This window comes from Harmonia axyridis, chromosome 6, assembly GCF_914767665.1.
Source record: "Harmonia axyridis chromosome 6, icHarAxyr1.1, whole genome shotgun sequence".
NCBI lineage: Eukaryota > Metazoa > Arthropoda > Insecta > Coleoptera > Coccinellidae > Harmonia > Harmonia axyridis.
Window position 1 is genome coordinate 16,104,457 of NC_059506.1, and position 24,065 is coordinate 16,128,521.

The following is a 24,065-nucleotide window of genomic DNA, read 5'->3' on the forward strand; positions in this document are numbered from 1 at the left end:
TATACAGGGTGGCCACTTTTTCAATGGGATTGTATTGGTAACTTTTAAACCATAAGAGTTAGAAGGTCGGTCAAGAGAGAAAAAGTTGCATGCATAGGAGCATTATCAAGCAGTTCAAACAAATCGAGATTATCAGGGCCGGTTATTGAGATATCATAAAAAAAGTAAATTCTGTCATTTTGATTTTTCTTTTTTTCCCACTTTATTTCAAATATTATCAAAAAGTGTTACAGGAAATTTTTATTCGACAGTAAATTGTTCTCTATTTGACGTAATCAGATTTCGTATCCAACGTTTCGTGCTCTCTGGGCTACCCTCAACCTCATTTTTTTCAATACGGACCTGTATATTTTATGACACTTTTCGAAATAACTTTTAACGCTAAATTCAACGATATATCATACAATGTCATTCAAAGTTGATTTCCAGGTGATTTTGACCCTTATCCAAATTTCTTTGGGTCGGATCTGTAGTGAATCAAAAACTGCTGTTAATAAAATAGTCAAGACACGCGAATACGATGATTTTAAATTTGAATACCAAGCTTTCAAAACTCATATCGTAATGATATCAAAATAAAGTTCGATTCTGGAACAAATGACAAATCCAACAATAGTGATTTCTCGCGAGAAGATTGAGAATGTATTGGAAGGTATTCAAGAAGACGAAATAAGCAAATGTATAAGAAGTATGGGTTCCAGAACCGTTAAGTGCATTTTACAAAATGGTGGACATTTCGAACACTTACTTCATTCATTTTCATTTACTTTCGAATAATCATTCGATTTTTCTTTCATTGAATGATAATTCGTTAAATCATTATGAATTGAAATATGTAAATAATTATTACTTTTTTCTTGATTTGATTCTGATATGTTCCATTTAGTTCAAGATGAGTAAGTTGATTTTCTCATCGAAATGTATTGCTTGTTGTTAATTAAACTAATACATATCCGACCCAAAGAAATTTGGATAAGGGTCAAAATCACCTGAAAATCAACTTTGAATGAATTTGTATGATATATCGTTGAATTCAGCGTTAAAAGTTATTTCGAAAATGTCATAAAATATACAGATCCGTATTGAAAAAAATGAGGTTGAGGGTGGCCCAGAGAGCACGAAACGTTGGATACGAAATCTGATTACGTCAAATTGAGAACAATCTACTGTCGAATAAAAAATTCCTGTAACATTTTTTGATAATATTTGAAATAAAGTGGGAAAAAAAGAAAAATCAAAACGACAGAATTTACTTTTTTTATGATATCTCAATAACCGGCCCTGATAATCTCGATTTGTTTGAACTGCTTGATAATGCTTCTATGCATGCAACTTTTTCTCTATTTGACCGACCTTCTAACTCTTATGGTTTAAAAGTTACCAATACAATCCCATTGAAAAAATGGCCACCCTGTATAATCCATTGAGGAATTATAGACATTGAAGTAGGCCTTGAACCTTCTGTCGCAGCTCTATTTCTTATTACAAAAATTTCACTGAAAATTGCTATGCTTTTAACAAAGACATAACAGCATATATCATTTCCTTAATTTCATATATCAAAGATCCAATGAAGAGAGATCTATTTGTATAAGAATCGCTCATTAAAGATCTCATTGAAGATAATTAAAATATGGATGTTCCTTTCCACCGAAGGCCCTTCATTAATTATTGCATTTTTGGGTACTTGTTTGCCAAATTCTTATCATTATATTATTAGAAGAAGAGCTATACTAATAACTCTAAAAGTGTCTGGATTTATGGTATGTTTCAGCTGTAATTTTCAAAATTCAAACCATGTAGTCAGTTATTCAATGAAGATGTAAAATATTTTAAAAAGTCACTTTTTTCAAAATAACCCATGTCATGAAATCATTTTCAATTTGTGAATTCTAAAATTTCATTGCATTCTATAATAACAGAGTGTAATAACATTCAAATGCTCAAGAGCTGAGAAATCCTCAAATTTACTTCTCCAGTTAGGCCCTGCTTGGAGTTTTCTGGTTGTCAGTCAGACGAGATCTCTCCCGATTAATTCAAGCCATTTTTAATAGCTCAAGAATGAAGAAATACTCAAAGTAACTAATCGATGTGTTTTGAAAATTGATACCTACAATTATTTTTGTAACTTTTTGGAACAAAACCATTAGCATAAACAAACAGAAATTTAATTCGAAATATTTACCAATTCAATTTCGGTTTTCCAGGATGTCAATAGTGTCCTGAATGAACTAAATGTCCTATTATTTCAGTTATTTCAGATCTAGAATCACATATGCACTGTTTTTTTAGGGGGCCCTCTCCAAACGTGGATAGAGTTTTCAAACTGCAGAAGAAAGCTGTTCATTTGTGGAGTAAATGATCGAATATCATATAGATCGTTATTTAAAAAACTGAAAGTTTTACCTATCATGTATATATTTTCGAAATATGTTCAAAACTAACATTGACACTTTTTCATTATTAATTAACAACGGTATGTAGTCTAGTTAGAATGATTTAGCAAGATCAAGTCACAAATTGACTGGTTTTGAGAAATCACCCAGATACATTGGTATTGAACTGTATAATGCATTACCTGTTGATTTCAAGTAGGTGAAGAATAATCGTTTGTTTAAATCTCTAGAAGAATAGTTATTTATAATACCAGTGCAGAAGGCATTTATATTCTTCCACGAGTTTTTGAATGAACGAGTGATAGAATGAGCCTTCTGTACGAGTATTATACATTATTTTCTCTACTTCATTACATTTTTATTGAAATGAATGAAATATTGCCATGAATATCATTTAGTGATTTTTGCATTGAAAAATGTTGGTTGGCAGAACTGATGAACAAATGGATGAATTGACAGATAAAACCGTGGTGGAAAGTTCGGAGTAACAACATATAATAATAAAATATAACCATGAAAACTGTGCGATATATTCTCGCACGATTTTGTCCCACAAGATGTGGAAGAATGAACGGAATAATCACAGAATTTGAGAATAGTATATTCTGAAACAAGTTGCAGAATGGGCTCCTATTTCATGAGTGTTGGAATTACCTTCTGCAACGAGTGTTAGATGATATTTTCTCTATTTCATCCTGTTTTGTGAAATATTGTCGAAATTCAATGAAAAATTCAGATTATACACGTACGTTTCGAATTTTGAAATAATTTATAATTACGCATTGAATTCGTGAATTATGTTTGCCGAAATCAATTCAACACAAACAGAATGAAGAGAAATTGCGAATAATGTCGCAAATCATTTCACTTAATCCCAATTTTTGATAGGATTGGAAGTCAGTGTGGACAACCACAAAACGAGAAATATAACTGAAAACAATGCTCTAATGAGTTCATTACAGCACTGTTTTTAGAACTGTAATGTATTCATTATGATACTGAAATAGGCAAAAGGAAATAAGAATGCAGCGCAAAGGTGAGCAGACGTAGAACTATAAATATTGACATTGTCCGAATTGATCATTCCACGTTACCCTTCAATTATTACAGTCCCAACAAAGTATTACAAATGCTAATGTATTGAATATTTTTAGGGATACTACAGAAAGTCACATGTCCATTTTTCATTTATTTATTGAGAGATAACTCAATTTACATAAGATGTTTCTAAATATATAAAATTATATCACGATGTTAGATGTTACTCAAAACTAATCATATTGATACCTATTTATCCAATTATATTATGGCTTGACTAATGAAAATTGAATTGAAAATATTTCACTTATGAAATGCATTTATTTCATTCAGTAATTTATTTCTAAAAACATATTCGGTATATTATACCACTTTTCTGAAATAATTAATATGCGAGAGAGAAGTATCATCAGTATGCCCTGAAAAATATATATATATTTGTGCTGATTGTTCTACTTGATTTGTAGGCATTTCCCAAATTTCTTTTGGAGAGCTCTCTTGAGTAGACTTTTCTTCAGTTTTTGTTATTTGGGAGTTGGCATTTTGAATAGCTTGAGTATTAGTTTCTTCTAAAATTGAAGATGCATTTCTCTTATTATCTTCTTTACGAACTTCAGGGACAATGGGTTCCTTTACTTCAAAAATATCGGTGTGACCGCCACCTGGAGGACGGAGGACCCTACTTGAACTTTTGGCTTCAACATCAACGCCAACATTGAAACTTGTGGAAGTCATTTTAATTATTGATAACGATTTCCTGAACAAAAGAACTCATTATAAAGTAGAAAATCACTCAAGATTGAAAACGATGCAACAAATGATGCCACACAAAAGGAATTCATTTCTATCCTTGAACTACATTTAGTTCAAGAGAAGAAATAAATTCAGAATTCAGATATTACTTATTTTTATAAGTAATTTCTGAATTCTGCATCTATTTCTTCAATAATTCAGAAATTCTTCTTCTTCTTCTTCCTCTTGTAATAGGACAGAGTCCTGTCAATTCTATCATCCGGCCTCCTGCGATGTTGACGTCCAGCTATCGTACCAACGTTTTGGTAATTTAGGAATACATCTATATATTGATAAGAAAAAAAAACATCACATTCAATGTGATTGTAAAAAATTCAAAATTAATGGTAGAAATCAAAGTATTGACACTTCGAAATTTTTATCAAAACTTGTATTCTCTGTCTTTCTCATAAGAATACCTAATCTCACAAAACATGTGGAGTGCTCAAACCAGACCAGATATTGAATCGATAAATTTTATTATATGAATATAGATATGTTGTGAAACTGAACAAATATAATACGCATTAATCGAAAATCGAAGCTTCAAATAACACAAGGAATTGAGATTTTATGAGAATGTTCTTCTTAAATGTTATAAATCGTGAAATAATATCTTTGATCTTTTAGGGTGGGAGTGAAGAGGCAGTAAAACAAATATGAAACATCTCTCATTTTTCACTCGAAGAATTCAAAATAACATTTTCCGTAAGGAAGTTATTCCTCATGCTGGTTGTCGGAAAATTTCGTTCCTTCCTAGAGTTCAATTATTTTAACAGCGAAATTTGAAGAGCAATTCTTCTCAACCTTTTCCCCTTTTGAGTAGACGAAAGGATGTCGTTATTTCTAACAAGATGAATTTGACATTTGGGCACGTTTGGAGTGGCAACTCGCATCAATGCTTCGGTTTACCGATTGGAGTACATCCACTACGTTATTTGTTATGCATTCAAGTCGTCGGATTTAGGGGTGAAAAGTTTTCAGAATCCAGGATACCGTACTTTCTCACTAAAATGATTTGGCTCCTGTTTGCATTATGTATTCTGTAAATCTGTCTTCAAATGTGTTACTTTACACCTTACATTTGAGATTTGCCCATCTGCTTTGTGGAAATTGAATATTTTTTCTAGAGATTGATTCAGCTCAACCGAATTCAACTGGCGTAATATGAGAGCATGACTTATGAATGATGGAAGAATGTTGTGCAGAAAGAATTGGTTGCTTTATAATTCAAACATTCGAATTGTGAAAACTTTGATGATTGATTTGAAAGTTCAAGCACAAGTGAGAAAATGAATATCGATAAGAACCTGTACGTGGATCACAAACCTAATCAGACACGGAAATCTTATTTCTTAGGCTATAGGTACAATATAATGTTTGAGCGGTTGGTAATTGAAGTAAATAAAAAAAAACACTGTGGAGAGCTCTTGAGCGCTGTTTCATAAATGCATAAATTGCACCCTTGAAGAACTTGTAGCTGCGAATAAAGGGTTTTTTAATAGCCCGTAATGTTGGCGATTTGGGATTATAACAATATATATTGTCTCTTTTGATGAAATAGTGGGCACCCCTACAGGTGGTTAGCTATATAAAATAATTTCAGTTTCCGGTTAGTTCTAACGTGAAGTATTTTGTAATTTATGTAATGTATTCACTTTAAATTAAAAATTAAAATTATTTATTTATGTCTAAACAGTGACTTTGCGAATAGAGGTGTCTGAAATCGGGGGAAGAATTTTATATATATATTCATTATAATAAATATATGGCAAATTCTTCCCAGATTCAAGACACCTCTATTTGCAAAGTCACTGTTCAGACATAATCCATTACAAAATAGCATTCAAATACTGATAGGAAGTACCCTGAATTACAACAATTCTCTACGGTAGAACTAACCGGAAACTTCCGGTAAAATTTCATGGAAACAAATGTCAACTACACATGGAAATTACTGCCAAAAGTACGATAATATTCAATAGGGAATGCAAGAAATCCCTGTAACATACTAGTTAACTACAGGAAATTCCTGTGAAAACTCAGGTTTTAAGCTTCGCATACAATTAACTAGTACTGTAATATATGAACGATAGTTCTTCAATTCAATGGAAATTTCCTGTTACAGTTCTGTTATAATAATATTTCTGTTTCAGTTTAGTGTTCATTACTGGAAATTATCGTAGATACTGAAGTTCGAAGCTGTTGAAATGACAAAATGCAGTTTGGGTGCATTAACAGTAACTCTACATACTCTTACCAGAGGCAGAATCGGACTAAGTGAGTACGGATTGACTGCGAAAAATTAATTTCTGCCTTTCCAAAGAAAGCTACAGGGTGAGTTTGCATATTCATGGAAATAATGAAACCATCATCAGAACCAAACTTATAGGCGGAATTAATTGAAACTCAAGATGTAATAGACACATGCCGAGGTCGAGCCAGATACATATTGATTATTTCAATATTTCAAGACCTGACTCATTATTTCTCATTTAAAGTGTTCAGGTTGGAAATATCACTTTGTATTTCAAATTCAAAATCATTGTGTATATTTTCACAAATATCCTGGTCCTGGAATATTGCAAGATTAATACCTCTCTGACTCGACCGCATGTGTCAATTACATTCCAAGTTTCAATAAATTCCGCCGATAAGTTTCGTTTTGATGATGGTTTCATTATTTCCAAGAATATGCAAATTCACCATTTAGCTTCCTGGGGAAAGGCCGAAATTAATTTTTTGCAGTCAATCCATACTCACCTAGTCATACTCTACCTCTGGTTAGGGTATGCACAGGGTGGGCAAATTTTGATGTTTTGGCACTACAACTTTTAAACCAGAGGAGATAGACAAAATCTGATACCCCATTCTCAATTTATTTTTCTGAGAAACTAACGAGGGTAGTATTCATTTTTGGCCACCTTCTTTTGTTTTCGAGTTATAAGCGGAAATTGGAAAAATGGCGATATCGAAAAACATTTATATTTCTACTAATACTGATGATAAAGCTCTGAAATTAAAACATTATACAGGCACTTTCTTACGTAGAATCCAATGGCGTGCTCGTCTTTTCAAAAAGATCTTTAATTACGAAACTATGACCCAAAGTTATATTTTTTCAAATGGGAACACTAGATTTCTGTGCCATTTTTTGAAAGCTTAATTTTTTCTGATTTCAAAAATATATAACATCGTATGGTTTGTATTGAAATAAATAGCAGAAAATGGTCAAAAACCTTTTTTCATCTTAGAGTCCCAATATTTCTATGGTTTCAACTGTTGATGAGCACCGAAAAATTGAGCTTTCTATAAAAAGAGCAGTGTCCTTTCGTTAATCTGATTATTTCTATGCTTTTCAATAATTTCTACAGAATTCGAATCTATGTATGTTTTATAAAAATAGTTTCGAAAATACAAATGAACTCGGAGAAATTTTCCTAGGTTACTTGAACACAGTTTCCAATATTCATCTATTGAATTCGGTGCGAAATATCGGGAAGATGTGTCGACTGTGCATTGTGCAATTGTGGTCATTATTAGGTTGAATTATTTCTTGTTTGTTCCCTTCGTAATTAAATTGTTGAGTTCAATCATATATGCCTTGTTTCATATGCTATTTAAAATGGATTGGTACTTGTGAGTACCTATTCATTCTGGAGACCTATGAAAATAATCTTCTGATACATCCATCTCATTACAACTCTTTCGATTGGAACATTCGATTTTGTGGGTCTTTTCGTTATTTCCAAATCAATTTTTAGATAACAATTTATAAAACATATAATAGATTCGAATTTTATAGAAATTAGTGGAAAGCATAGAAATAATCAGATTGACGGAAGGACACTGCTCTTGTTATAGAAACCTCAATTTTTCTGTGCTCATCAACTGTTAAAACCATAGAAATATTGGGACTCCTAGATAAAAAAAGGTTTTTGACCATTTTCTATTATTTATATTAACACGAACCATACGATGTCATATATTTTTGAATCAGGAAAACTTAAGCTTTCAAAAAATGGCACAGTAATCTAGTGTTCCTATTTAAAAAAACATTACTTTGGGTCATAGCTTCGTAATTGAAGACCCTTTTGAAAAGACGAACACGCCACTGGATTCTACGTCAAAAAGTGCCTGTATAATGTGTTAATTGCAGAGCTCTATCATCAGTATTGGCGGAGATATAAATGTTTTTCGATATCGCCATTTTTCCAATTTTCGCTTATAACTCGAAAACAAAAGAAGGTGGCCAAAAATTAATACTACCCTTGTTAGTTTCTCAGAAAAAGAGACCGAGAATAGGGTATCAGATTTTGTCTTTCTCCTCTGGTTTAAAAGTTGTAGTGCTAAAACATCGAAATTTGCCCACCCTATACAGTTACTTCCCCTGTATAACTAATTTTTTGAGAAACCAATAGAATCCGTAAATTTCTCATAGTCATGGCATATTGATGAGTGTATATACCCTTGACGACGAGGTATAATCGTTTTGGTGTTTCTCCTCTTGCCATATTGGAATCATTCCCATGGTAACATTCTTGGACGTTCGCCGAAATAATGAAAGTCAAGCTCAGTGAAATGTCATTGAATTATCAAAATGCAGTGCTTTGGTTATAGTTATCAAAGGTAATACCACGAGTGTTTCAAATATTATCGATAATTTTTTCTCTTCCACGGAAACTTGTTTATTTGGCAAAAACATGACAACAAACCGATTGATAAAATTACGAGTCCGTTAGGACAAGTGGTGGACGAAATACTCCTAGATCGAACGTAATATTCACTTTTCAATTTTCAGCCCTATTTGGTGAATAATGTACAATCAAATTTGATTGAGCTCTTCTAAAATTCACATACCTACTTACTGAAACGTTTAGTAAATTGACAAAACCAAAATTCAATTGATTATATATCAGATGTGATAGCTATTTAATTAGTTTTCAAAATATGTGAATGTATTACTGAAAAATTATTAAAATTATAAAAATATTGTTATATGAATTCAAGTAATCATTTCCTTTTTCAGCTTTCAACATGCTCTCAGTTAATTTTCCCACTATTGATTCAGAATCTGTGTAGGTACATCAAGAATGAATAAGTTCCTTTCATAACCTGAAACGAGTGAAATAAAATTTATTGACAATGAATAATATTTCCCCTTCGGATCAGACCTCGTGATAGTACTGCATATTCAATATTATGAATGGTGGGGATTTCATGTGCAGTGTTAGTTGAACTTGACCATAGAATATCTTGAAGATGCTTCTAGAAGAAGGGTCCAAATCATACCAGGGAAATTCGTAAACTTCTCTTTCTAGAGATAAACTCTGAAAATACAATTTGATATTAATGCTTGGTAAGATACTTAAGATCTCACCGAGTTCTCGAGAGCTTGCCCTTTCCAGCACATTAAAAATTCGAAGGAACTCCAGAAGATTAATAAAGGTATAGACTCCATGTTTCTTTCCTGAAAATTGTACTCGTGCATTTCAATATTTTTCTCATTTTCTATATATTCTTATGTGAATAATAAATGGCCAATTACCAGGATTATTCGGAATTCAAGAAATACCAATAAACCAAGTAATATTGTATGTTGTACAGGTGAAAATATGAATCCAATAGTCGAATTCATAACTTGAACAAGTCTGTAAAAAGAACAATTGAATTTATATATCAAAGAATGTGGAAACGATAACACTGGGAAGCTATTATAGCCCCCCAATTTATCAAACTTAATAAAATCCATGGTGGAATGGTGATAGTGCCGTGTCAAGACAATTTTTACTTGTCTGTGATATCTTGACCAGAGAATAGTGCAAGCAAGTATTGAAATAACACTTAAAATACTACAGAAGTTTAGAAAAAATATGGAACAAAGACATCACCACTGTTGAGAAATGAACGATAAGGAAATTGAACATTTCATTGATTAAAATTCGTTCAGAAACTGATCTCCTACTGCTCTTCGATGAGTTTTTCACACCATAACTTGCTCTCTATTGCCATTTAAGATTCTCAAGAGTTGCTACACCGCTAAAGTTTCATTATAAATTACCCTGGTATTTTTTTACACATGCCAGGCTAAATATCACATGATCGAAATACTTACTCGGAAATCTCTTCGTATTTCATCACAGCGAACTTGAGTCGACTATTCACCTCATTTGCATTCGCATTTGTGATTTTAGTATCTCTCAAAAAGTCCTTGAGATCATCGATACGTTGTTCAATGAGAGCAACAGATCCGTAAAAAATTACCATGGCAGTTGATACTTTGGGAATATAGTACGCCAATTCAAGAACTTGCCATACCAAAAAAATATGCTTCACAGGAGGAAAATCTAAATATATAGGATACCATGTTGTGCTATATACGCCACAGAAAAAAAGTCTGGTATCTCCTTCTCCATGCTTGACCATATTACATTCCTCGTAGGCTTTATGGTTCATCAGTGAGAAAGCAATATAACCATAAACCACATAACTATAGAGTGCACCGGTAATTTTCTCCAATTTTTTTACCAGAGGCAGAATGTTTTTCGATACTCCATAATTATATCTTCGTAAATATATACTCAATTCTGTGTTTCGTTTTCCACATAAATAAAACATAATTGCTACTGAAGCTTGGAACGTGAGGCTAACGAGAAAAACCAGACCATTGAAAAATTCGGTCATACTTTGTTCTGAAAAAAAATATTTTCATTGGAAATTCAATCATAAATAATGTTTTCATCCAATTCAGAAAAAAAATTAATAATGAACATTTCATGTTATTCGAAATACACACTTTAGTTATTCAGAGAATGATCAAAGATATTTCACTTTCGATTTATTTCCCATTTAATGCAGAATTACATAATAATTCGAATGAGCCTTGAGAAAAATAATTGAACATAAATTTTGAATTATTACAGACACTTATTATCTTTATCTTCATCAATTTTATAATGCAAAATGAGCCAACATATATTATAGTCAGGGCCCCCGCAAGGGTCATCAACGCCCGCGTGCCGAAAATATTTTGGCGCCCCTTAAAGGGGGGAAGTGGAGAAAAACGTCGCAGGATAATCGGCAAAAAATGTTTCAGTTTTCGTTTGGAATTTATTTGTAGAAGGGTTAAAAAAGCTATCAGCAACCTTTTTTGGATGCCTTAAGAACTTTATGCTGTCAGTTGTTGCATAATACATTTTCTAAATTTTTCATTATTTTATTCAAGCATTCGATCAAAACCGCATTTTATTTTAAATTTGTAATGAAACTGCAGAGTTTTCAAAACCTGAGCTTTATTCTTCTTTAATCTATTCATAAATATATAAACCAAACAATAAACGAATAACAAATAAAATATTCAATTAAAGGATAAAATTAAATGGATGTTTTTCTAGATTTGGCTGCTGCGAATTCTTTTATTATATCATCAAAATCAATTTTATCGAGTATCTCTTGCTCTATAGCTAAGATGGCCAATCCAGATAATCTTTCTTGTGACATAGTAGACCTCAAATATTTTTTAATTATTTTTAATTTAGAGAATGATCTCTCACCAGAAGCAACAGACACAGGTAAAGTCAGAAGGATTCTTAAGGCAATACTAAGATTCGGTAGAGAAGAAGTTAGATTATTTTCAAAAATATATTGTAGAATTTCGAGAGGATTTGACGCTTCAGGTAATGAAAACAATCTTAGGGCTTTTATCTCGTTGAATAAATCATTTTCTTCCACGTCAGCCTCCTTCTTTTCCTGATCAGTAAGCTTTTGTTGAAGAGCATGACAGCATTTTAATAGATTTTCGTCATTTAATTTAAGAATATCACAAATAAAACCAAAAACGTTATCGTATTCAGATATCATATCGAACCTACTATTTAAAGAACTTAGCGTTAGATTTTTCAAAAAGAAATTAATTTTGAAAGCGATTTTTGGATCTTGAGGTGCCTCATCCGTGTGTTCATAATCGAACAATTTTGGTTTATACTTTCGTCTTACACTATATAATGGAGGAAAACTTTGCTCTATCTCAAGAGCAGCCGCTAGTTTTCCAGCTTCAGAAAGTTTTTCCTCAAAAACATTATCATCTCTATAATTTTTAAAATGATCAACTAAATTCTTTAAATAGTTTTGGCACACTTTAATGTCAATCGCTACACTCTGCATCATTTTGCTTACAATATTAATTTGGAATAAAACATCATACCAAATTATTACACTACAAATAAATTTGAAAGTTTGAATATTTGATAAAAGAGAATTTGCTTTATGTCTAGTTTCTATGGTGAAAGTATCATTTTCAGCTAATTCTAAAAGGCTATCACATATTTGAATTAAATGAAATTTTAGTGGTTTTATAACATCAATCCTACTTGACCATCTAGTATCACTTAGGGGTTTTAGATGTAACTGAGGAACATGCTTTTTTATAACATCCCATCTTTTTGTGGATGAGGAGAAAAATGTTTTAGTTCTTGTACAATATTAAAAAAATTCAGTGTTTCATTTGAAACCTTAGCAGCATCATTTACAGTTAAATTTAAGCTGTGTGCAGCACATGGCACAAAAAAAGCCCTAGAATTAGCATCGAGTATGCGTTTTTGTAAACCAATATGTTTTCCGCGCATATTCGCCCCATTATCATACCCTTGACCTCTCATGTATCTAATATCTAAATTTAAATTTTCCAAAAATCCCATAACAAAATTGAATAGCCCTTCCCCTGTGGAGTCGAATATTGGACTAAACGCTATAAAACTTTCTTGTATTTGAACCATTTTAGAACTGTCATTTAGAACAACATAACGCAAAACGAGGCTTATTTGCTCTGTATGGCTTGCATCTGGTGTACAATCTAAAATTATTGAATAATATTTGGAACTTCGAACCATATCCAAAATATTATTTTTTACTTTAGAAGCCATCAATTCAATAATTTCATTTTGTATCTGGTAGCCTAAATAATGGGTCATCAAGAATTTGTTTGTGAGTTTTGCACTCGACTAATGTGCTCTCTCATCACAGGATCAAAAGATGAAATCATTTCGACAGTTTTGAGGAAGTTCCCATTATCATTTTCAAAAAGTTTTTTAGAAGAACCTTGAAAAGCTAGACACTGCCTGGATAAACATTTAACAATTGAAACAATTCTTCCTAGAACGTCATGCCAATATTTTTTTTCAGTTTCTAAAACCCGTAAGTGATGATCGTTCACCGTTGTGGACAATTTTAACATTTTTTTTAAATTCATCCATTTATTCATGTGAACTTTATGTGCAATTGATGTTTCATGTCTTGTAATGGCTGAGGATAAATGTTGCCAATCAGAAAAACTAGTAGAATTTTTTGCGTCTTGACCTCAACCCCTAAACGTTTCGAAACAAAATAACTATTCTTTGGATAGGTTTCTGCTGTTATAGCATAGCAAGCTATAGCAAGATTTTGGTAGTTTCAGAAATTCTCTGTAACCTGTAGTATTTTTCCTACAGATGGTGGCGAAAGTTTCAGTAATTCCCCTGGCTAAAAGCTATTGCTTCGGTATTTATGATTGTTTATGTGTGCCATATGCGTTTTAGTGATGATCGAAGAAATGGTGCCCGCCGTCCGGTGCAGGTGGTCCATAAAAAAATCCCGTACCGACAAAGGGATGATTATTTATGATTTGTTTACTCGAAAAGAATCGTATAATTGCAATCTGTGGCCGAGGTTATTTTATGGGGATTGCGACGTTCGGGAACTTGTTTGGATGTGTAAAAGATGTCCTTGCACGTTCAAAGTTGTTGAAAAAATAAAAAAAAAATTTGGTCTTTCGGTTTTTCATGTGGTCTATAAGAGATTTTGGCGCCCCTATAGAGTGGCGCCCGCGTGCGGTGCACGCGTTGAACGCGCGGTTGCGGGGGCCCTGATTATAGTCAATATCAACCAAAAAATAAATTTCGTTCTCAGGCTATAATTATTTCAATCTGAAAATATGAATTTCAATAATTATCTCACGAAAATTAAGAGAGACACTGTCTGAATAGAATTCTACTTTTCTGATTAATATCATTTTGTCCTATCAGTCTGAGATTCATGTGAATAAACGCATAGTTATGCAAGTTTTTGTTTTGTAATTTTGGTAAGTTTGTGAACTTGAACACTTTGAGGATGAAAAATTGTATAAAATATAAAAATCCCGAAACCACCCTCATATTCATTCAATTGATTAGTGATTCCTGATTATTTAATTCTTTTGTTCGGTTGATTGTTATCAACAAAATTCGGGTGGCAACAGTTTGTAATGAATTAAATAAATAACTCTTATATACAGGGTGGGCAAATTTCGATGTTTTAGCACTACAACTTTTGAACCAGAGGAGATAGACAAAATCTGATACCCACTTCTCGATCTCTTTTTCTGAGAAACTAAAAAGGGTAGTTTTCGTTTTTGGCCACCTTCGTTTGTTTTCGAGTTATAAGCGAAAATTGGAAAAATGGCGAAATCGAAAAACAGTTATATCTCCGCTAATACTGATGATAGAGCTCTGAAATTAAAACATTATACAGGCACTTTTTTACGTAGAATGCAGTGGCGTGCTCGTATTTTCGAAAGGGTTTTCAATTACGGAGCTATGACCCAAAGTTATGTTTTTTTAAATAGGAACACTAGATTTTTGTGTCATTTTCTGAAAGCTTGATTTTTCCTGATTTCAAAAATATATAACATCGTATGTTTCGGATCAATATAAATAATAGAAAATGGCCAAAACCTCTTTTCACCTAAGAGTCTCAATATTTCTATGGTTTCAACTGTTGATGAACACAGAAAAATTGAGCTTTCTATAACAAGTGCAGTGTCCTTCCGTCAATCTGATTATTTCTATGCTTTTCACTTATTTCTACAAAATTCGAATCTAGATATGTTTTATAAATTTTTTAATCGAAACAGTTGTATTGAGATGCATGTATCAGGAGATTATTTACATAGGTCTCCAGAATCAATACGCACAAGTACCAATCCATTTTAAACAGCATATGAAACAATGCATATCTGATTGAACTCAACATTTTAATTACGAAGGGACAAACAAGAAATAATATTTAACCTAATAATGACAACCATGCACAGTCGACACCTCTTCTCGATATTTCAATAGATGAATATTTGAAACTGTGTTCAAGCTACCAAGGAAACTTTTTCCAAGTTCGTTTATCTTTTCGAAACTATTTGTATAAAATAAATATAGATTCGAATTTTGTAGAAATAAGTGAAAAGCATAGAAATAATCAGATTGACGGAAGGACACTGCTCTTGTTATAGGAAGGCTCATCAACAGTTGAAACCATAGAAATATTGAGACTCTTAAGTAAAAAAAGGTTTTCGACCATTTTCTGTTATTTATTTTGATACGAATCATACGATGTTATATATTTTTGAAATCAGGAAAAATTAAGCTTTCAGAAAATGGCACAAAAATCTAGTGTTCCCATTTAAAAAGACATAACTTTGGGTCATAGCTTCGTAATTAAAAACCCTTTTGAAAATACGAGCACGCCACTGGATTCTACGTAAAAAAGTGCCTGTATAATGTTTTAATTTCAGAGCGCTATCATCAGTATTAGCGGAGATATAAATGTTTTTCGATATCGCCATTTTTCCAATTTTCGCTTATAACTCGAAAACAAAAGAAGGTGGCCAAAAATGAATACTACCCTTGTTAGTTTCTCAGAAAAAGAGATCGAGAAGTGGGTATCAGATTTTGTCTATCTCCTCTGGTTCAAAAGTTGTAGTGCTAAAACATCGAAATTTGCCCACCCTGTACAATTAATTCCCTAATTGTTTGGACATTCGATTTTTCGATCTGAACAAGATCGATCTTCAATTCAAGTTATATATTGCTCTATCATCACTTATATCAGGATCGAAAACATACGAAATACAAATACAAATTCCACCAACACACTAGACATCGCCATAAACAATTTATATTTACGTTTTTCATTTTCCAAAAAGAAATACAATTCAAAATAGTCTTAATGACAACACTGCAATATTTTCCATGACATTTCTTATTGTGTTCATTAGGCTATGCCATTCAATCAAGGAGAAATATAGGCTTCAACAACGTTCAGAACTTGCTGAATTGATTTTATCAAAATTAGTGCTCATTTGTGAATATACGGAGGATAATCTTAAGGCCCTGAAATCCAGAAAAAGACAAAACTGGGCAAAAGAAACAAACAAAAGCAATTTAACAGGGGCGAAAAAAAATATAAATTTTGAGAAAAAAAAGATTCAAATTATCATTATCACAAACTCAAATTTTTTAAATAATATTATTGATTAAAATAGAAAATAGATGAAAAATATTCTTTTTGAAAAAAGCTTACCTTCTAATCGAAAAAAAACAAATAGAGTTATGAATATAAAATGGAACTTCGAATGAGAGAAACAGTCCTTTACTCTCTTTTCGACACATCCAGTTGCGATAACTTAGAAAAAGTTTTTATCACCAGATCAAAGGATAGAACACCTTCTGATTTGTTAAATTCCCAGTATTACTTCCCAAATTTAGTTGTTTTTCCACGGTGACTCTTTTATGTTGATGCGTCAATTTTATTTACAGGATTTTCGTGATAATGATAAGTTCAAGTAATTTGTATCTCTTTCTTTCTTGATGTTATATATTTTTTTTGTCTTTCCGTTACATTGCTTTTGTTAGTTTCTTTTGAACAGTTGTATATTTTTCTGGAATTATCGGCCTTAATATGATCCCTCGAAGATCGAAACATGTAGCCATTCAATAAAACATTTGGCATTGATTAATAGTATATTCTAAAACAAGTTGCAGAATGGGCTCCTATTCCAACACGAATGCGAAATTCGAAAACGAGCGATGAAAGAGCGAGTTTTGGAACGAATGAGTGTTGGAATTGCCTTCTGCAACGAGTATTAGACGATATTTTCTCTATTTCAGTCAAGTTTTGTATAATATTGTCAAAATTCGATGAAAAATTCATATTATATATCCTAGTGACATTTGTATTGTATCTTAGCAGTTGGTGTGACTGTTACGAAAATTGACAGATTACGGAATTTGAATCGTAGGTACGTTTCGAATTTTAGAATAATTTACAGTTACGCATTGAATTCGTGAATTATGTCTGACAATATAAATTTAACACCACCAGAATTAAGAAAAATTGCGATTAATGTTGCAAATCATTCCACTATATCCAAATTATTATTATTATATTGACAATTATTGACGTTTGTTGAAATTCAATAGGATTGGAAGTCAGTATAGACAACCACAAAACGAAAAATATAACTGAAAACGATGCTGTAATGAGTTCATTACAGCACTGTTTTTAAAACTGTAATGAACTCATTACGATACTGAAATAGAGAAAAGATTATTTCTTCTTTCAATAATTTTCTTCTATAATCCCTCAAAATTTTTTACAAGTGAAAAATTCCCTATAGAATAATAACATTTACCATACATATATGAATTTCTTAACATCATTCAAACTTAATGTTGCCTTTGTAATAAAAAAATAAACTTATGTTTATTTTTTATATTTTCAGTAATCTGAAAAGACGCCAAATGAATCAAATCTCTATTATAAATATAAGGTGTCATATTCAGACAATGAAGTCGGAAACTCAACATCTTCAAACCGAATGACATTTTTGGAAAACCGATAACGGGAGGCTTTTTTGATATGTCTGCGTCTAACAAACTACGTTGGAAAATATAGGGCTTCCTATATTTAAAAAACATCAAATCTCATCTATATATCTCTAAAACAGTTAATGATTTGTATGATCTGCTTCTTATTATTTCGAAAAGAGAAATCGGTTGTTATTAAAGATTTTTCTCCAAGTCTTATAATTCTCGAGATGCTCTAAGTGAGCATTGAATTTGGGACACCCTGATGACAGTGTTGGCATTATAACCATTTCAAATTGTATCATTCCTATTTCAATTATACTCGTAGGTACGTTTACATTCCATATGTTTTTATGTTATTTTGTTGATAAATATATGGAACTTTTTTATTTTCAGTACTTAATATTTAATGCATTAAATATATTATGAAGGCGTCGGTAAGTAATTAAAGCATCGTCAAAATCACTTACCGACATATTTACCAAATAGTAACTACTAAAACCACCCCATCTTTGCAACAGATATCGGTGAACTGTAATTATATAAAAAATGTATTTTCCTTTTTTACTCACTATCTAATTCTTTGAACATATTGCCTATTATACCCAATTTCATGAAGACGCCAGTCAAGAAAAAAGGAGATATTAATGGAGAATGTACATATTCATCATTTTCGGGAAGAAAACCCAAATCGCTCAAATGTAAAAATGCTTTCTCGAAAACTCTCACTTGCAGCCCTGTATTCTCCATCTTCAACGCTAACTAGAGGTGAAAAACTAAAAAAACGATTTCAATACTAAATTGCCATGCTATTATAATTCTTAATGATTGCGTTAACCTAGTTTTTCCTTGGTAATGGATTGAAAACAAACATTAGTAATTACGCCATGAAAATGTATTTGATTTGAATGGTAGTGATTGTATATAGTATTTATTCACAATGAAGATTTAATGGCTCCTTACTTTGCTGATATTTCTCAGACTGCAGTGCATTCAGTTCAACATCGGATGAATACTTTTATCCCCATATGCTCAGGTATCGTCAAGAAGTACTTGAGAGAGGTACTCGATGAAAGGGTCATATTGGCTGGGATACTGAGTGGTCACTGAAATCTCCAGACATAAATTTTTGTCACTACTTCCTCTAAGGTAAAATCAAAGACATGGTATTTGGAGAACGAAGAGCTGACTTGACCGAGTTAAAAGTAAGGATTGAAGCAGTCCATAAAAGACTCGATACGATGGAGATATCAAATGCATGCTCAAGTATCACAGAAATACTTCGAAACACAGCGTCGTGAGAACCGGTGAAGAGAGCATCCAATATGAAACAGGTCGTCAATATAAATGAGCAAATTCAATTGTAAATTGATTTAAAAAAAATTATACTTGTTGGAGAATTAAAAACAGTAATGGAGTAATCCATCAGAAAACAAATACGTACACGCCGGAACAAAATGGTATGGCTGAAAGAATCAATCGTACGTTGATAGAGAAGGCCAAATGTCTTATGTTTGATGGAAACGTCACAAAGTTTCTGTGGGCAGAAGCGTGTGACACAGCAAACTATGAAAGGAACCGATCTGTTGCAGCAGGCATTGAAAAAACTCCCTTCGAAATATGGAACAAAAAGAAATCAAACATCAATTCTTTGAGGATCTATGGAAGTAATGCCATGGTCCATGTTCCAAAATCGAACAGGCACAAATGGGACCAAAAGGCGGTGAAACACATTCTTGTTGGCTACAATGAATTCACCAAAGGATACAGATGCTATAATCCAAAGACAAGAAGAGTTATAATCAGTCGTGATGTTTCAATCCTTGAAAAAGCAAGCGAAGTCAGCGATATCTTCCATGAATAGAAGGAACTAGTACGCGCCGTAGATCTACCTTGTAGGTAGATTCGCTTTGCCCGTAGATACACCTTGTAGGTAGATCTACATTGCCCATAGATCCTCTTGGTCCATAGATCTGCATTGGCCATAGATCTGCATTGGCCATAGATCTGCATTGGCCAAAAATCTATATAAAATTCATTCAAATACTGCATATCTTCTGTATTATCGATATAGGACTAATATACAGCGAGATACTAAGGTTTCAGTATTTTCATAAATACGCGTTAGTAACGCACAGTATGTATGTAAGTAGAGGAATAATTTTAATCAATTTGACATGAAACACCCTGTATATGATAGTCAGTCACCTAGTATATACCTTCAAGAATTATGCTATATAATAGTAACCTGTAGCTATAATCTCAACTATAAATCTATTGTACACCCTGTATGAGATGAGAATGTGGAAACCCCTATTATTTTCAAATCAGTTCATTAATTTTATTATACCGATTTTCATATTTCAAATGGGCATATTCATCAAGAAACCTCTAATAGGCACTGTAACTTCAGAAACACTGTATAATCGTTATTCTTATACGTACTTTGAAAACTATGCAAAAACATAAATATATAATATGTATATTACGGAATCATTCAAACAGTAGACCAAAAAAAAATTTGATCCATTTCATTATTCCAAAACATTCACCGCCAAATAATATAAGAATTAATAACTTGCGAAAAATAAGAAAAAAAAAGTCACTGACTGGCAGCGATTCGAACATGTAGTAGCGCAGCGCTTCAGTTTAACGGTCCGCAACTCACACCCTCTAGCCATGACCACGTTGAGGTATTGAGTGCATTTATGCTTCTTATAGGCAAAATGTCAAAATCACAGGTTACAGAGATTCTATAAAATTGAAGAATTTTCATGATTTTCGTCTAAAAAACCGTTTGATATGAAGAAAATCGAATATTTATATCTGTACCTACCGATTTATCAATCCAATATGAAATATTCACGTCTTTCCTTGACAACTTACATGAAACGGAATGCTATAAGATTTGACCAATTTCCATGAAAATCTCAACAAAATGCAAAGATACCATCAGAAAAGGACGTTTCCTACCATTCCCGTTCATTATTTGCTTGAATATCTCATCGAAAACACTTCAAATCACCAAAATGACTCCTATAGAAGCTTCAGCAAACCAATGTACCTATTCGACAGCCACAAAATGATTCTGTTTGAAAATATCATCAAATATACCTCGAAAAACGGATAGAAATCGTATATTAATCATTTTTTCTTGCATCTTTCCTCTGAATTCGTCAAAATTGCAATGTTTCTAGTCAAATATCATCTGACGTTTCTCATTTTCATTCACATCGTTTCTATTCTGAATGCCATCGATGGATGATATCGGGGAACACAGATTTAAGAGAAACGTCAAAATGTTACCAAAATTGCACATTTTTGCGTGAATTTTTCGAGAAAACAAAGACGAAAATCGAAAAAAGGGCTCCGTTACTTTTCCAGTTCATCTTTCGTGCATCAGATTGAGCCAAAACATCTCGTCCCGACGATATCCTACGCCCCATCTCGTTTCTAGAAGTTTTCACTTTTCGACGAAAATCGATTTTTTCGTCGAGTTTGAGAATTATTATAAAATAATCGGGGCACTTTTGCCGAAAAACCCCGGCACCGTAACAAATGTCCGTCTTTCCTCTTTCGAAACGTATTATCGCGTCCCTTCGTACTTCCCTGCGAACGGTCGAAAAAAGTGCAAACTTTTCTTCCCTTTTAAAAAAACGCGTTTCTTACCCCTTTCCCCCCCATAGTACTGATTCCACGATTAGTATATCTAATTATTCGATTCAGTGGAGGATCATTCAATCGACCCAGAATCAAAAGGGAAAAATATGGAGGTAAAAGTAGGAATTATTGATGAGCCGACTTCTATAGATGCAGAGAGTGATTATAGCCCCGAATCAGAACCAAATATGGAAATAACAATCCCGAGAAGATCAGAAAGAGTTATCAAAAAGAAAAACTTTGATGACTTTGTTACTTATCTATCCACTGAAGGCAAAAATGAGACTGATATGGCTCGAACACCTGAAACTGTTTGCAAGGCACTGTCTAGACTCAGTGGAAGGAGGCTATGCTGGAGGAGATCAGATCATTCGATGATGACGAGACATGTGAATTCGTTGATCCACCTCAAAATGGAACGGTAGTGCAGTGCATTTAAAAACCAAAAGAGCGTTCAAAATAATTCGTTGACATATGTTGCCTTATATCTGGACGATTTTATTGTGTTCTCGGATGACAAGTCAGAAATTGAATTTTTAGAGGAACATTTAAGCTTAAATTTTAAAATCAAAAATTTACGGGAAGCTAAACAATGTGGGGTTAGGATTCAAAGAAATGATGACACTAATACCATATCTTTGGATCAATCTATATTAATGAAATTCTGTTGAATTTCAATATGATACATTGTAAAAGTGTGTCAACTCCTCTTGATAGCAGTGTAGATCTCAACGTTCCTCAAAATGAACTTGTTTGTGATAAAAATGTACCTTATCAGGAACTTATAAGGAGCCTTATGTATCTGGCTGTTTCAACTCGTCCCGATATTGCCTTTGCTATCAGTTCTCTTAGTCAATTCATTAATAATTACACTAAATTGCATTGGCAATGTGCGAAGAGATTGCTTCGGTATTTGAAAGGTACAAAACATTTGTCATTAATTTTTTCAAAATCAGATATGAATTTGATGGGTTTTGTGATGCAGATTGGGCTTCAGACAAAAGGGACAGAAAGTCAAATACAGGTTATGTATGAAAATTGTCTGGGGGTCCCGTGTCTTGAAAAAGTGCAAAGCAAAAAACAGTTGCACTATCATGCACTGAATCTGAATACATGGCTTCGAGCGAAGCCACTAAAGATGCTTTGTATCTTAGAAATTTATTTTTCGATATAACAGGACGAATTGATTCCATTAAAATTTTCAATGATAACCAGAGTGCACAAAAGGTAGTCGCCAATCCTGTTTTCCACGATAGGACAAAACACATAGATATTAAGGACCATTTCATAAGAGAAGCATACTTAAACAAGTTCATAAACCTAGAATATAAACCGACTGAAGAGATGGACGCTGATATTTTGACGAAACTTTTGTTGAATCAGAAGAATTCTAGAGTTGTATTAGATTTAGGTCTCAGTTAATTTTTTGTTAAGTAGGGGTGTTGTATTTAACAAAAATTGTATACCGTGGAGTCAAAGAATATCTGTAATGCTTGTTGATTCTATGACTTTTTCCCTTAATAATGGCGAACCCAACATGGTTTCAACCAGTTTTGTCCTCAACGTTCCTACATGTAAGTTGTATATAGTGTATCCAAGATAAGTCTAGTAAATACACGTGTTTCGTTTAATACCTCCTTGAACTGTAATTTCAATAGTTGTTAATCGTGAAGCAACTTCTAAGGTGGCAATGGTAAAACTGGTGTGGTACGTTGAAATTTTCGGATAAGCTTGTGATGTAAAGAATCGAAACCGTAAGCGTTGCTCAAGAACAACAAAGAATATTGCTTCTGTAGCCCATGGTTTTGACGAGAACTAAGGGTAGTGGATTCCTCATCCAGCTTAGCTCTTGAACCTCAACGTGGTGACCTATGGGATCGCGTTGATCAGAATATGTATATTACGCATGCACTGAACATAGCAGATGATCGTACTTCTCGGGACCTTGCCAGTTAGTAGTTCACAACACGAAAGTGAGACTGTGAATTTTATGACGAAATATTTACTAGATGAAAATAGGGATCCGGTCGTATACGACGCCACTTTATGTCAAAATAATTCTGAAGGCATATATTAGTTTATATTCATTATTTATTCGTTGGGTAGAATTCAGTTATTCAATTCTGAAGTGCACAAATGAAGAGATGACCTTTATCAGCAAATTGAGTTGAAATGGATCTTGGATGGTGTCTCCAATGAACATGAAGAGAGTGATCAAGCTCGACAAACTATCATGGACACGAAGGATTCTAGTGATGATCAGCTGCTGGGATTTAAAATGATAACACGCATCCTTGTGGATTCTATTGTGGCGGCTTCTCATAAAGCTCCACCTAGCAACAATAAACACAGCATTCGGTAGCCTAGACGTTAAGAGGTAGACTCACTCACCGAGATGCGACAAGGTGCCGGGTTCGAGTCCCGGCGGCTCCCGATAATAATAAATTCCCCAAGCGTCTGTGACACGGCACACACAAATATACCCAAATCACACTGATGAGTCCGGTGTGTGTGTGCCAGGGACGAA

General features: G+C 33.0%; 2 protein-coding genes across 3 annotated transcripts in view; both read right to left on the reverse strand.

Annotated features, from left to right (window-relative positions):
* Positions 1-24,065, reverse strand: part of LOC123682000 (neurotrimin-like) — a 910,163-nt gene that overhangs the window by 826,393 nt on the left and 59,705 nt on the right. The window lies entirely within an intron of this gene.
* On the reverse strand, positions 8,830-10,998 carry LOC123682002. Its single transcript, XM_045620382.1, has 5 exons — positions 10,342-10,998; positions 9,775-9,877; positions 9,607-9,696; positions 9,401-9,556; positions 8,830-9,341 (listed from the first exon to the last, which is right to left on the reverse strand). Exons 1-5 carry the CDS (start codon positions 10,908-10,910, stop codon positions 9,294-9,296), a joined length of 966 nt encoding a protein of 321 aa, XP_045476338.1. The 5' UTR covers positions 10,911-10,998; the 3' UTR covers positions 8,830-9,293.